The sequence below is a fragment of the Calidris pugnax genome, unplaced genomic scaffold (genome assembly GCF_001431845.1).
Source record: "Calidris pugnax isolate Ruff unplaced genomic scaffold, ASM143184v1 scaffold50, whole genome shotgun sequence".
NCBI lineage: Eukaryota > Metazoa > Chordata > Aves > Charadriiformes > Scolopacidae > Calidris > Calidris pugnax.
Window position 1 is genome coordinate 37,892 of NW_015090780.1, and position 15,882 is coordinate 53,773.

General features: G+C 50.5%; 1 protein-coding gene across 1 annotated transcript; it reads right to left on the reverse strand.

The window, feature by feature from the left end:
- Window positions 1-8,071: 8,071 nt before the first annotated feature.
- Window positions 8,072-12,859, reverse strand: LOC106895312 (BPI fold-containing family B member 3-like). Its single transcript, XM_014954676.1, has 12 exons — window positions 12,842-12,859; window positions 12,631-12,722; window positions 12,186-12,249; window positions 11,697-11,757; window positions 11,249-11,328; window positions 10,450-10,629; window positions 9,964-10,134; window positions 9,496-9,563; window positions 9,102-9,144; window positions 8,584-8,647; window positions 8,382-8,458; window positions 8,072-8,140 (listed from the first exon to the last, which is right to left on the reverse strand). The coding sequence occupies exons 1-12, from the start codon at window positions 12,857-12,859 to the stop codon at window positions 8,072-8,074; spliced, it is 987 nt and encodes a 328-aa protein (XP_014810162.1).
- Window positions 12,860-15,882: the final 3,023 nt, after the last annotated feature.

Consider the following 15,882-nt stretch of genomic DNA (forward strand, 5'->3'; position numbering starts at 1 on the left):
TGCCTAGGAGACCTCCTGTTCCAAGCAGCCCTGTGCCAAGTAGACCTTTCTCTCCAAGAAGGCTTTTATTGCCAAGGAGACCATTGCTGAGGACACCATTGACAAGACCTTCTCCGCCAAGGATGCCTGTGCCAAGGCCTTTCCCACCAAGGATGCCTGTGCCGAGCAGACCACTGCTGCCAGGTTGTCCACCTGCAACAGTCAGGTCTCTATTACTGTTCTGGTTTTCATTGCCTAGAAGCCCTCCTCTCCCAAGTGTACCCTTGCCAAGTAGACCTTCCTCACCTAGGAGGCCTGTGCCAAGGATCCCAGAATTGCCAGATTCATTTTCTTGCTCAGGGGGACCTCCACTTTCTTCTCCACTCGGACTTCCTTTGGCAAGAAGGCCAGTACCAAGTAGACCATCTTCACCAAGAAGGCCTGTGCCAAGCAAGCCACCTTTTCCACTGATGAGACCTTCACTGCCAAGAAGACCAGTACCAAGCAGACCTGCACCAAGGAAGTCCCAGTTACTACTCAGACTTACACTGTTGGAAATATTTCATTGACAAGAATAGTTGTTTCAGCTACGTTATGTTGACCTGCTCATGAGGTCTCACAGGGATCCCTGAGCATCCTTGTGCAATGTTGGGTTCCTCATGGAGCCAAGCCTGCCAGGAAGCAGGTCTCTGATGAGCAGAGAGACACTCCATGAGCCCAACAAGGCACAGGACTCACAGGGACCAAGGTGGGTACGTGGTCACCTGTGCTATGATGTTCCCCTGGGAAAAATGGAAAAAAACTCTGAGCTCACCATCTTTGGATTGCGCTGGGCCCAGCCCAAGGACACTACCCAGGTTGAGGAGGCCCTGGGAGGTAGGCAGGAGGCCCCCAAGGAGGACAAGACAGCAGAAAGGCAGCATCTCTGGTCCCAGCACCTGTGGAGAGATTCACATCAACCCCGCTGTGCAGGAACTGACAGCCTGGGCACTGGTCTGGCTCTCCATCCTTCATTTGCATTGCCTTGGGGCAGTGGGATGGGTTCCCCTTGGACATGCAGCCCACAGGCACCGTCCCCCAGCCACAGGTGACCAGCTGGGACCCACAGCACCCTTTTCCCACCCAGAAAGGTCAAACTGCTTCTGGTTATCAGGGAGCAACAAGAGCACAGTGACATGCTCCTCTAGAGTCATTGATGTCTCCATGCCTGGCTGGGCTACCCCACTGCAGAGCTGGGTGCCTGACATTGCAGGGAAGCCTGGGGGGAGAAAATGTCATTTTAAAGAGAGCAAGAGGGATGGAGATGAGGCAGGAGGACCTTGTACCGAGCGAGACGAATGGCTTCCCCCAGCTCGTAAATGGCCCTGAAAGAAGAACATTTTAAGGGGCACAGCGGGATAAAAAATGATGTGTGTCAAAGTCGTGTCCTTCTCCTCGTTATGAGGAATACCTCGCATTATTAAATCTCAAAGTGCAGCCAAAATCAGACTCACTTTTCCGTGGACAGGTTGTTTGTTTTTCTCATCTTGCTCTATTCAGGCTATGAAGAGAGTCCACTTTCCCTGTATTTGATCTGCCTCTAGTCAAAAGAAAGCACCTTCAAGGACCTCATGTTCCTGCGTAAGCTGGACTTCTTGGGGTTGCAACCAACACTCTGAAGTGTTTGTTTATACACAGAAAGATATTTGCAAAGAAATGAAAAGAAGCGCCCGCTGAACCACTGCTGGTTTAAGGGAGCACCCACCCGCACAGCTCACATCCCGTCCTGAAAACCCTGTCTCTTCTGAGAAAAACAATGTAGAGGCTGCAGATTTGAGGTTCAGCACTGAGAAATAACATTATTTAGGTCAGACTGAACAACTTCTTTATCTGCTCCAGATACTTTTAAAAAAATCCCTCTATGACAGTTCTTGGCACAATTAAATTAGACTTTAATTCACTAGACTGTCTTTTACGTTTTGCCTTTGATCAGCATGTAATGATGTACAGCTCCTGTAGCTGTGATTATTGAACAGGAGAGAAAGATAGAGGCTTGAGCAGCTTCCATTGAAAATCGTGTCAAATAAAATCAGTGGGATTTGTTGGAGGGTCTCTGCAAGACGTGCGCAGCATTGTAAAAGAATGCCAAAATGGTCGTCAGGTCTTTCAGAAGAGCTCTTAGACAGAATACGTGACAAAGTAGACAACTATCTCTGCAGTTATTAGCAATATCTATCTGGTTGGTACCTCCTTGGTCACATGCATTTAAGAGATCTGAACAAAATGCATGTGTGGCTTTGCAGATAAATGCTTATTTTATGCCAGTTGAGATGAGATTTGAGAAGCTGAAAATTGTCCTGAATTCTGGTCACCAAGATAATGAAAAAAATCCTAGTCATTTCTGCTAGCTTAGTCATTATAACAAACTTAACAACAACAAAAATAAACGTGGAATTTGACAAGCAAGAGCTCTACTAGCTTTAAAAATTAATTTTCATAAATCATTAAACGTTGCTACAGGAATCAAAGGGAAACATCATTACAATTCTTGCTTTTTAAGCTGAGTTAGACTTTGCTGTAGGTCGTCTAATGGGAACAGGAGCTCTGTGGCCACGGTACCTTAATGCCACTTACCTGGAGCCCTTTGATGTTGCGGTGCAGCTGCCCACGGCCGCTCGGCGGTGGCTGGCACGAGCAGCCCTTATATACTTGGACTGCAGGAACAGGGAAAGTCCAGGGAAGGATGAAGCCTGGGATAGTTCCTCTTCACTGGCTGTCAAGTGTGAACCCTGCACCAGCCTGACCCCGAGCACTCCCATAGCAGTGCCAAACCGTGGCCAGGAGCACCCAGCAAGCCCGGGGGCTCACCTCCTTCCTGCAGGTTGAGTGTGGTGGCCACTGGCTCTCTTGCCTGGCCAGGGCACATGGCCACCCCACTTCTTGGGCTTGTCCCCTCCTGTCCCCTCTGACTATTCAGACACCACATGTTTGGGGCAGACACAATGGGTCTGAGGGATCAGTAAGGCATCTCCCCACAGCCCCTGGGTGCTGGGGCAGGGGCTCGTGTCCCCAGACAGGGGATGCTCTGGACCAGGTCCCATCCAACCCAGCACCACACAGCCCCTTGCACATGTCCCAGCCATGGCAGGGACACGGGCCCCGACACGGGTGGTTGTTGCTGCTCACAGCTACTTGGGGTCTCTCTCGATTTGCTCTCCCAATGTGGCCCAGAGCAGAGCACCCAACAGCCCAAATTGCCATGGGACACGCAGACCCCAGAGCATCCCCCTGAGCATCACAGCTCCTATGGGACAACCTCAGAGCAGCCAGGACAAAGAGGATACCATGGGGGGTTGGGGTTGCTCCCAGGTCTCTGGCTGAGCAGAGGGTCCCTGAGACAGTTTGGGACAACTCTGCTCCAGGGGATGCTCCATTGATGATCTTAAAGGTCCCTTCCAACCTAGAGGATTCTATGATTCTATATTCAGCAGGGCACAAGGGTCTGAGGGCAGTGAGAGGTGAGCAGTTACCTCCAAACAAGTTCATTACGTACAGAAGCAGCACATGCCCCACCACCCGGGCTCTGCCACTCACACAAAGACACCATTAAAGGGGTGGGCGAGTCAGAGGCCATTTAGTTAAGAAATGGCAAAAGACATGAAGTTTTCTCAGTTATTTTTCAGTTTTATCAGAAGCTTTGGCCTGGTTGGCTTATTATTGCTTGTGCTTCTGTTTGGTGCGGGGCTTCAAGTAAGAGTTACAATGGGACAGATACAAACATTGGTTTGGCAGCAGTGACACCAGCTGCCCAGGGCCAACTCGTGGTTTGGTGCACCCTCTACGGGCAAGTGCCTTCCAACTACCGTTTCCTTTAACTTTCCTCATGTAGCTCAAGATGCAATTTTGTAGCCAGCAATACAAACCAGGGGGGAATTTATGCATTTATCTCAAAACATCAGCTCCAAACCAGATCTGAGCATCTGCTGAAACATCACCATTGCTCCCCACAAAACCTCTGAGGTTCCCCCCACCCTGCAAGGACCCAGAGCAGTGCTGTCCTTATCCAGTGAACCCCTGGACAGTGCTGAGCAAACCTCCCTCCCCAAGGATGCCGAGCAGACCACCACCTCCCAGCAGCCCTCCGTTGCCCAGAAGCCCTCTTCTGCCAAGAATGCCACCAGGGCCACCGAGGTCTCCTGCTGTGCCTAGGAGACCTCCATCACCAAGCAGACCTCCCTGTCCCAGCGCTCCTCCAGCAGGGATGCCATCCCTGGGGACATTGTCACCAGATGCTGGCCAGCCTCTGAGATGGGTTATGGGGCTTCCCCCATAAACACCTCCACCACCCCCTCTTCCCAGCAAGCCACTACCGGCATCGCCCCCTCCACCAAGCAGACCACCAGTTAGCACCCCCAGCAGCCCTTCACCACCGCCGCCCAGCAGACCACCAGTAATACCACCAAGAAGACCACCACCATCAAGGAGACCTCCTGTGAGGCCACCAAACAGGTCTTCACTTCCATCTGCACCGGAACATCCGTCTCCAAGCAGCACCTCTCCAAGGGCACCTTGGAGGGCATTGCCTTGTCTGACTGAGCCTGTAAGGGCTGGAAACATCACCCACCATCAGCCTGTGAGGTAAGACCACCCTGGCCACCACTGCAGCCTTCAAGTGGGGGACCAGCAGGCAGCTGCCAGCCCCCTGCCTGCATCAATACTCATTGTGCTCCTCAAGCACAGGTTATTGAAGGGGTTGTGCTCTCCATTGACATCACTGCCAATCCCAGTCCCTAACCATCTGCTGTCAGTTTTTCCCCTGTATATGATGCAACAGAAACAGGGGTGTGGGGATCCAGGAGAGGAGGCACCATGTCAAGACCTGTGCAAAGCAGCTCGGGGAAATTTCATCTGCAGTCGCAACAGAAAGACGGCAAATGGTGTGGCACAGTCGCAGGGTTTGGGCATTGATAAATCCTAAAGGTGAGATAATTGAGGTGCTGTGTGGCTCACACCTCTTGACCAGTGCAGAACCCCGGGAGAAGCAATTCCCACATGAGCAATATCTTTCTCCTTTTAGGAGCCTGGCTGGGTGAAATTGTAATTACATTGAAAAATTACTCCAGGTTCAGTTTGGAGAGGGAGGTTTGCTTACAAGCCTTGTGCTCCTCACCTTCCATGTGCAATTCCCCTCCCTTCCCTGGCTGATCAGGTGGTGCTGGTACCACGGTGTCAACCCCCAAGAACCACCGTTGGTTCCTATTTCCCAGGGTCCCGCCAGGAGGAGGCAGTGACTCACCATCACTTAAGACACCTTTATTGAGCCTGAGGACGGCACCTTTTGTCTGGCTCTGGCTCAGTGATGGGGTCAGCAGGGCATACAGGAGGGCAATGCCCAAAGCTGGTGCCATGGTGTCTTCTGCTTGGCTGGAAGTGCTGGAGGTGTTGACAGGACCTGGGGGGGACGATAGGAAAAGAGTGGAAATCGGCTGAGCGATCCCCTGGAGATGAAGAGGAGTTGGATATTTCAAGCTGGGTGGAAATTTCTCAGTGAATAGAAAACATGAGCTTTAGGAGCACCAAAACCAGTTTGTGAGTCAGAGCCACATTCAGCAAATAGATCTGGACACATCCGAAGAGGGGGAACAGGACAACATCTGTACACACATCTGCAGGGACTTTTTCCAGACAGCTTCTGCACAACCCCAGCACCTGTGTGCTTGTTCCTATTTCTGAGCACTCCGGGCAACCTGCTCTTTTCCATCCCTGGTCACCGTGACATAATTTTAAAGTATGAAATCATTACTCATAACCTATAGACTACACTGAGCTCCCCTTGCTAATAATTGTCCTGTAAATGGGTATACAAATTAATGATGCAATTATACAAGCAATTCACATTGGAAAGAAAGGCTATTTTTTAAAAATGGTGTGTTTTAACCTTACAACAATGAAAATAATAATAACAACCTTAAGAGGATATTGCAACACACACAAAAAAAATCCCTGACTTTTGTGTCAAATTAATTTTAATTTTTCTTTAGAGAAGGGTTTTCATTTTACTATAACAACCTTCTTTTCTGATTTTTTTTTTCACCTTGGTCACAAAATATAAACTAGAATGAATTACCTGCATTTCTACCATTATTGGTATTTTGTCATGTTTTTTCTTGCTCACCAGCGTATATTGCAAGGCTTTTAGGTGGCTCTGTCCCTCTAAGCTTGCAACACCCTGTACCACTATTTTGACCATATTTACCTGCTTTATCCCGAATTTCAAAGCCTGCCTTCGGTCTTCCATGCTCAGCTCTTGGTCAAGTGGAGACCTTACAGCAGTCCATAGGCACCTCTTCTTTAATGTGTAGGAACAGTGAGTCTTTATAAAGCGAAGCTGATACAGAAAAAGTAGAAAGATGACTAAATTGTAAAAGCTGGGCTAGTGGATTGGGTGTATAATGCAGCATTTGTGGCTTTAATATATTCCAATATAAATAAAGATTTGAAAAACAGGGAAAAGCATTGAGCAATAGGTTTTGGATGCCCAGTTATCGGGCAGCCCTGTTGTCCAAGAGCCCAGGGCCAAAGCAAAGAAGAAGAGCCCAAAACTCTGTGGGCTGCTGCACGTGAGGCTGGAATAGGTTACTGGATGCCCATTTATCGGACAGCCCTGTTGTCCAAGAGCCCAGGGCTAAAGCAAAGGAAAAGAGCCCAAAACTCTGTGGGCTGCTGCACATGAGGCTGACTCTGACCCCCAAATAGCCATGCTGGAAAATCAGCTTATTCCAGGAAAATCCCTGTTAACACTTGCACTCAGGCTGTCACACACAAACTACCGTACCTGGGTAATTTTTCACTTTTCCAGCGAGTGCGTGGAGAAGCTCCAGAAAAGCACCCAGGAGATTTTTATCTCCTTTAGTGCTCAACCTGAGAAGCAGTTGTTTCCAGCAAGTGTGTCGAGAGGCTCCAGAAAAGCACCAGGAGATTTTTCTCTCCTTTAGTGCTCAACCTGAGAAGCAGTTCCTGAGGATCATCCTACCCATCCCTGCAGCTACTGCAGCCACCAGCTGCGTTCCCAGCAGAAGGTATTTCCTCAGCCTTGGAAAAGCCCCTGTGTGGTGGGACACATCAATCCACGTCAGCTCCAGACCACAAAGACGCTTCTGCCCTGGTGTCCTCAACATTTAATATCTTTGTGAGATAACGTGTTGCTAACAACCTGGTGTATCTTATGCAATAAGGAGATAATATGATCCTAGATGAAGCAGGAGAGAGGTGTAACCTCAGCTTATCTGTGCCTGGCTCCGTACGGAGTCTTGCACAAGCATCACTGGGCTCCAGGTGGGACATACTGGTTGGACTAGATGAACATAAAGGTCCCCTTATGGTTGGACTAGATCACCGGAAAGGTCTCTTCCAACCCAGGCAATTCTATGCTGCAAATGAGACCCCAGCAAGGAGCTTCTCTCCCTGCAGCAAGGGCTCCAAATGGGTGGGAAATGTCAGCTTTGCTAAATCTGTGCCATTATTGCACCATGAGCAGCTCCTCTGCCCCTCGGCAGCCTGGCACGAGCAACACCCAGCCAGGCAGGGCACCCATGTGGACCAAGCCCCAGCTCCCATGTGAGCTACTGTTTCACACCCTGTGACACAGGCTGTTTCAAAAATGCTTTCTGTAAGGTACTGGCTTGTTCTCTGTAGGTAGAGCCACCTCAAGGGGCTGCAGTCCCTGTCCATGGGCCATATGGCATAGGGGCATGGTGGAGACAAATGGGTGCTGCAGCCAAAAACTCATATCAAATAAATATTCAGAGAGAGAAATACTGAGACAGTGAAAGCTTTTATTGAAAGAACAATACGAGAGCAAACTTTGTACCTAAGAAAGAGCTCTGCTTCCCAACTACAGATGTTAAAAGTGGCCACAGAAACCCCCCCTAACACCCAGCAGCTGAGCAGCTTTCCCTACCCCAGTGCCAGGCTACACCAGGACTGGCTGACCAGAGATGGTCACCCGTCCCCCTCGGGTCACAGCAACAACACAGGGCAGTGCTCAAGGGAAAATGAAGACAGAGACAGCAGAGATGAGCAGGGCTTTGGGGCTGGCAGTGCATTGCCTGCCTCATTCGAGCAGCGTTGAGGGTCCTCCCGAGCAGAATCTCCTCAGATCAGTGTTGGGAGAGTTTTCACCCTGGAAGAAGCAAAGCAAAAAACTATTCAGTTTTCTCATTCAGACTTTCCCCAGCTTTTCCCTATATCCCAGAGGAGGTTTTCCTGTGGGTCTCCCCACTGGCAGAGGGATCTCCTTGAAACTGGGAGCAGCCCATGGGAAATGGGGGCAGCTCGGGGCTTTGGGATCCACAGGTTTTTGCCTGGGGGTGGGCACGACCCCCACTCCCTGGGAGGGCAGCTGGGGGAAATGGAACTCTTACGTCGGTGATCTCAACTTTGGCGTTCCTGAGGCTGGTGTTGAGAACGTTGGGCAGAGGGACAGACACGCTCAAGGCATCTGCAAAAGCAAGAGAAAGAGTCCCATCATGGGGTGGAAATCCTGAGTACTGGGAGTGAGAAAAGGGGGAGAACCCCAAATCCAGCTCAGTTTGAGGCAAGAGGGGACCCAGACCCCGGCCATACCATTAATGGCAGGTACGTATGCAGCCCCAAGGACTTGCTTGAGCCATTCTGTGAGAGTGGAGGCCTGCAGGGGAAAAAAACATGTGTCACTGTCTGATGAAGAGAGCAGCAGTTATTGGGATGAAGGGAGTGATGTTGGGCTTATCAATTCAGTTCCATCACTGCAGGATGCTCCGAGCTACGAAATGCAAAGGCTGCGGAGCTTCCTTCAGTGAAATTCTCCCAGGACTGAGGGTGGGGGCTACACAGGGACGTGCTCTTTGGGTAATTTCTTCTTGGTTATTCCTCCCCCCCTTCCCAGCACCCCCAGTGTGCTGCCAACAAGCGAACATATACATCCAAGTGTCACTACTGTAGGGCATAGGGGATCGACAGGGCAGACAACAATTGGCCTCTGCCAAAAGAAGAAACGTGGAGGCTGAAAAAGAATTGGCATTTTGGTTCTCCCTCCCTGCGCAGGGTCTCTGGCCACCACATGGCTCGTTGCAACGCCTCGATCCAAGGCAGCGTGCACTTACACTGCGAGGGTCAAGTCTCAGGGGTGCCCGTGTCAGGTTGATGCTATGAAAGACAAAAACAAGACAGAGTCACACCAAGTGCAGCCCTTCTCCAGTTTTCCAAACGCTGCTCAGACCCTTCCTCAGTCCGAAATTTGTCCCACTACGTAAAGATACAAGGATTTTAAAAACAGAGCAGCTCTTTTACAACTCTCCTATCACTTCAGATATGCACTTGGTCTGAGGTTGGGGCTGGGAGGAGGCAGGAAAACTCTGAGGCATCCCTTTACATCTCTACCCTGTCTACAACGCACTCCCCAATCACTCCCACCAGCCCCATCTTGTCAGGCTCCTGGGGGTGTCTGCAGGCAGAGCCCCCCTCCCTGCCCACAGCGACCGCAGAGCTCAGCTCTACCTGTCGAGACTCAGGGAGGTTTGCAGTTTGCCGTCGGAGACCGACGGGATGATGTTCAGAACGATGTCCTGAAATTGGAACAACAGAAAAAAAAAAAAAATGAGGTTATTTCCCTGCCTAGCTCCCAAGGGTGAAAAGAAAACCCAGAGTACTTGTAAATAACCCATTCTGAGAAAAAACACCTGTCTGTGCCTAGAAATTGCATTTTTTTGACGGATGGCATCATGTATCTCTCTCCCCAGGGTTCACCCTTCCTGTTTTTATTTTCTATTATTCCTTAAACATTTCACTTGTGTTTGGTTATGGGAATTTTTAAAGGACTGAGCACCACTGTTTGAAGATGTAGTAAATTCCAAAGTAGGAGTACTACATGGCTAAGGGCAGGACAAGCCAAGGGGATGCTGGAGAACAGCCAGGCTCATCCCTCGCCCTGTTTCAGAGGTGTCATTCCCCTGGGAGCACACTCACCGTGTCGAAAGAGAGGAGGGGTCTCTGAGAGGACCGCAAGAGAGGACTGAAGACATCGATGGTGGCTTTGAGGGTGGCGGTGGCTCTTGTGCCCCTCACATCCACCACCGGCTCACCGGCCACCTGCACGCGCAGCTCCAGGGGCAGAGAGCTGGGGAGGACCCTGGCGAGCTGCACAGGGCAGGGAGAGACAGGTCAGGGCAAGGGGGTCTCTGCGTGGCTGGGGTGGGTGGTGGGGTTGGAGATCAATGCACACGAAGGGGGTGGCTGACCTGAGGGATGAACGGGAGAAGGGCAGACGTGGACAGCGAGATGCTATTGGGCACCTGCAGAAACAGCCCCAGCGGTGTCAGTGGCAGGGAGGGTTTGTGCAAAGCCCACGCTGGGCTTGGCCAGACCCCACAAACACAGTGGAGCACCCTTGGGTCACTCAAGAGCGACCAGGACCCCAACGACCCTGCTCCAGAGAGGGGTGTCATGACCCACCATGGAGTTGGTGATGTTGAGGTTGAAGGATCCTTGTCCCTGGACTGTCTCCAGCAGGTTGCTGAGGGCTTGCTGGGAGAGGCTGAGCAGTGGTGAGCTGCCGGTGGCCAGCAGCAGGTTGGCAGAGAGAGGTCCCTGTGTGGAGGCTGTGACGTTGCTTTTCACGGCCCCACCAAGGAGCTGCAGGGGACAGAGCAGAGGAGGGGACATTGGTGGGGCTCAGTGGACTGTGGTCACACTGGGCACCCTGCCCCCACCCCAGACCTCACAGAGAGGCTCATGTGGGGTTAATTAACACTTTAATAAACATACAGCTTCTTCAGACTGTTCTAGGACAGGCAGAGGTTGCATTTACCACAGCTTTTCCTTTAAAACATCATCACAACTCCAAATCAGTAACACGCATTGCCAATATTTTTGGCCTGATTATGGTCCCGATCATTACATACCAAACTTTTACAAACCACTTATAAATGGAACCTGCTTGTGAAAGGTGACCGCTGATCCTGTGTGAAGTTAAGCTTTTCTGATTAACAACTAAGAGAGTGCTATAACTATACTTAATTAAGCAGTGTCAAGCCAATCTGACTCATGCTACCCTCAAGGATTAGCAAGTAAAAATAAGGTAGAGACCCAGCGGTGGCATTAATACAGACATGGCTGGACCACACTCATCAGCACCTTCCAGCAAATACTGTCCTGAAGACAGCTGGAGTAAGAAGAGCCTTTGACAAATAACCACCACATTCAGATGAATTACCCAAACTCACCAAGTCAAAGGGAAAGGGGTGGCACTTACATTTAGATCCACCTGGATGGCGTCCCCACTGATGATGGAAAAGGGGGGCAGATTTCCCACAGCCCCGAGCGGGAGCGCAGCTGTGGAACACAGGGAGGAAAGCAATTAAGCTCCAGTGAGAGGGGGATGCTCCCAAATCCCGTGTTCCCAAGAGATATTGAAATGAACACTGGTTCCTCCTCATGGTGTTCCCAGCTGGACAAGCCCCTGGGAAGCACCACTTTGCGGCAAAAATGTTGTTTCTAAAAGCAGCAGTTCCTTAAGTGGCTTTCTGCAGGAAAAATTGTGTGCAGCTGCCCTGGGGCAAGGGAAATTGAATGTTGTGCTTGAGCTGAGAGTTATATTTTTAAAGAGTTGTTAAAATATTTGTATTTACCCAATGTAAAGAAAAACCAACCAACCCTAAGTGTGAAGGGTCAGAGGGAAGGAGGGGGGTGCCAGCACTTACGGGTCCTGGAGCCCATCATGTTGTTGACCACCTTGAGTCTGGCGTTGATGATGTTGCAGGCCTGGGGGGTGGAAGAGGGAAGTTTGAGAGCTGGGACCCACAGCACCAGAACAGCTACACGAGTAGTAGAGCAGTAACACGAGTAGCAAAAACTGGCTCTGCTGGGTTTTCAGGAGCTGGGCAGGGTTTGGTTGGATGCCCCATTAGAGCAGCGCTCAGCATTAGGAGGGCGAGCAGCCCCTCTAAGCCAGGGTGGGTTTATCCTCCTGGGCAAGACTTGCCCACTGTGACCATTAAACCAGCACGTGTCTCAGAAACCTGTTTGCTGGTGCATCCTGGCACAGGTGATGGGGCAGGTGCCCGCAGGTGGGGAGGACGGGCTGGCTGCCCCAGCTGAGCCCACAGCTGTGCAAACAGCCACGGCCACAGGGGTAGCCTGGCCTCCTGCCTGCCCTGATGGCTCACATGAAGATGGCTTTGCAGACTTACCACCTGACTCAGGGAATCACTAAGGAGGCGTTTTAAAGGCTCTTCCAGAAGCGGCACATTGGGTCTGGGTAATGGGAAAATAGGAAATAAAAAGTGACATAGATTAATAGCTGGAAAATATAAGCACTTCACGCAAGAGAAACATGAGGCTTGCACTGTCCAGGACCATATTCAGTGCCAAAATGTTACCAAAACCAAGCCCTTTGAATCCAGCCTGGTGCTAGGTCTCCAGCACAACCCAGAAATATTCTTTCTTGAGCTGAAGTTTTGAAAGAAAGGTCGGCAGTTCCCCTCCGAGGCCAGCAGGCTCAGGCACAAAGGTGCTGCCTTCGATGGCCAACAGGGCCAAGGTTTCCCACCGCCGCAGGGGCCATGTGCTGGCCATGAGCACCTCGCTCACATGGATGCAGACCTCACAGGGATGCTGCCCCACAGGGATGCCTACCTCAGACTGATGTTTATGTCAAAAACCTTGCAGCCATTGTTCTGGGGACCCGCCCACTGGTGCTGGACCAGCATGGTCACATCCGCTTCCACCTGCACGCAGAGAGGACTGCCCGGCAGACTGCATGGGGGGAAACACGGTACACAGCTCAGCAAACTTGCTGGCCATCTATTTTCCAAAGCAATGGTGACACCCCCCCACCACCCCGAGCCATGCCCCCGACAGACATGCCGTACCCGGTGCCCTCCACCAGCAGCTGGGTGCTGAAGCTCACTTGGCTTCCAAAGCCTGGCAGGGACTGCAGACTTATTTTGGGGAGGGTGTTGTTCAGAATTTTCGCCCTGGATGGTTGAAGCAAGGAAAAGGCAGTAAGTAACACATTTGTACAGTGGATGCCCTGTCCCCTCAGCCCCAGCACTGTGGGTGATTGCAGAGCCGCTGTCTTGGCATCCCCTCCACCCTGGGTCAGCAGGGATCCCTATCACCCAGGAGCAGCATACAGCACATGGAAGGCACACTTGCATGGCAGGCACATGCAGAAACCCCCAACTGCTGAACCTTCTTTTATGAACAGGAAAAAAGGGGCCCAATGTGTCCAGACCAGACCCTCCTTTCCCCAGCATGGTCCAGGTGCACTAAGGGCTACTTCAGGACACCCATTTCCCACTCTCACTCACCCTGTGAGATCTCCACCATTTCCACCAAGAAGATTGCCAACGAGACCATCTTTGCCAAGGAGACCACCTTTGCCAATGAGAAGATCAAGAATAGCATCAAGGAGACTATCAACAAGACCACCTTTGCCAAGGAGCTTGTTAAGGACACCATCTCTGCCAAGGAGAGCACCAAGGAGACCATCTCCACCAAGGAGACCGCCAACGACACCATCTTTGCCCAGGAGACTGCCAACAGGGCCATCTTGGCCCAGGAGGCTGCCAACGGGACCATCTTTGCCGAGAAGGCTGCCAACCACGCCATCATTGCCAAGGAGACTGCCAACAGGACCATCTTTGCCCAGGAGACTGCCAACAGGGCCATCTTGGCCCAGGAGGCTGCCAACGGGACCATCTTTGCCCAGGAGACTACCAACAGGGCCCAGAAGGCTGCCAACGGGACCATCTTTGCCCAGGAGACTACCAACAGGGCCCAGAAGGCTGCCAACGGGACCATTTTTGCCCAGGAGACTGCCAACAGGACCATCTTGGCCCAGGAGACTGCCAACGGGACCATCTTGGCCCAGGAGACTACCAACAGGGCCCAGGAGGCTGCCAACGGGACCATCTTTGCCCAGGAGACTGCCAACAGGACCATTTTTTCCCAGGAGACTGCCAACGGGACCATCTTTGCCCAGGAGACTACCAACAGGGCCCAGGAGGCTGCCAACGGGACCATCTTTGCCAAGGACACTGCCGAGCAGATTGCTACCAAGGAGACCATCTTGAAGGCTCCGGAGGTCAGGTTGGAGCAGTGGATCTGTAATATATGGAAAAAAGGATGAGACGTCACTGTGAACTATGTGGACTCAACATACAAGCATGTTGTCTCAACCTGGCTGTTCTTTCCCCTTCACTGTCCCTCTCTTCTCTTCTTTGTACAACCGAGGTGGTGGCACCTGGCACTGAAAGATGTCTGAAGCACCACCTCCAATGTGCTTTATAAATGCAAATTGTCAGTATTTCCACTATTGATGAACAGATCTGGACCAGCTTCTGATTTTCAGAGCATGGTCCCGAGACAGAACCAGCAGAACTGGTCTCAAAAAAAAGAGAAATCCCGTATCTTCCATACACTTACCATCTACATTTGATTGGGCAATCGAGGCCATGATTCCAAGTCCTTGTGAAGGGATCAGCAGGCTGCAGAGGAGGAAAACAGCCCAGAAGGCAGACATCTTTGGTCCTGGTAACTGTGGAAAGTGATTGGCATCAGTGCAATGCTGGGACAGTGAGCACAAGTCAGCGGAGGGAGAAAAGACGAAGATAGAGGAAAGCAAAAGGAGGAATGCTTGTCAGGGAAAACAAAATCAGAGAGGAAGCTGCTGGCATCTCTCCTGCTTCCTCACCCCACTGGTGGGCAGAGTAAAACTCCTGATGACACCTTCCTGCAGGAGCAACTAGAACTTCAACAGCAGTTTCTCCAAAGACCAACCGCCACAGAGGCTGAGTGAAAAGCAAGTGGTTGCTCCTGCTTTAATCCCTGAGCACCCGTGAGCAGTGTTGGAGACTGATCTGGATGATTGGGGGAGCATCTGTTCTGGGAATTTCTCCAAGAAACAAGGTCCTGTATCCCACTTGATGGGAAAACAGGACATTTCTGACAACACGATTGTCTCAAGTCACAGAAAGAAAAGCACTGGCACCTACAAAGGACAAATGCACCAACATATCTAGTAAGGCGAGTATCTCCTTGTCCGAATCTCTGCACAAAAGTCAAACATCCAAGGCTTCATTCAGCATAAAACCACCTTTTGCTAGGATTGTAAGAAGGAAAAAATAATTTTAAAAGTTTCAATGTCATTGAAATATTTCTCTGGGACCTACAACTTGAAGTAGCTTGTTCGTTTTGTTTTTTTTAAAGAACCATAATGAACTTCATTGCCCCAAATCTATTTAAATGTAAATAGCACATCAAAAAGGGATCAAAACAAGCGTGAGAGGTCTAATTCACCTTAGGTAAAAATCTATCTCAGCTAACGGAGTTATACCAAAAATAATTTAAGTGATAATTGTTTATGAAAACCATGAAATACCCTCTCTTCTTCAAGGACTGCAAATACAATGAACATACATGTCTCTTCTTGAGAAACACACAGTGAAAGCCACCACACATTTTACTTGGCAAAGCATAATTCAGGCAGGCAGCAGGCAAAAATAACAATTTTTGTTAAAAAGCCAATACTCTCAAACAAACGTTAAGGATTCTTCTTTGAGAAGCATTCAGGTCTGCAGAGGCAGAAGCTAAGAGCACACTTTTTGAGGAATAAGTTTGCTCTTACCTGACCAAGCTCTTGAGTGAAAGGCTGTCTCCAGCTGATGTCCCTGTCTTCTGAAGATGACCTGCATCACCCACCCTCATATATAGGGCTTTACAGCTGGAAAGAGAAGTGATGACATCAAGGACATCCAGAATAATTGGGGAGCAAAACAAACAATGTATGGTTTCTGGTGACTTCCACCGCAAATATTTCCTTAGAGATGTTAGGAGTTAGGTAAATCATTGAGCAACCACCCGTCGGTGCAGAGGCAGACCCAG

What these genes read in the sequence shown, in the direction of transcription:
- LOC106895312 (XM_014954676.1), bottom strand. An exon ending in CCATCCAGGTGGATCTAAAT is followed by an intron (nt 10,630 to 11,248) that starts GTAAGTGCCACC and finishes TGTCCCCTGCAG; the next exon opens with CTCCTTGGTGGGGCCGTGAA. An exon ending in TCAACATCACCAACTCCATG is followed by an intron (nt 10,135 to 10,449) that starts GTGGGTCATGAC and finishes TGCCCTGTGCAG; the next exon opens with CTCGCCAGGGTCCTCCCCAG.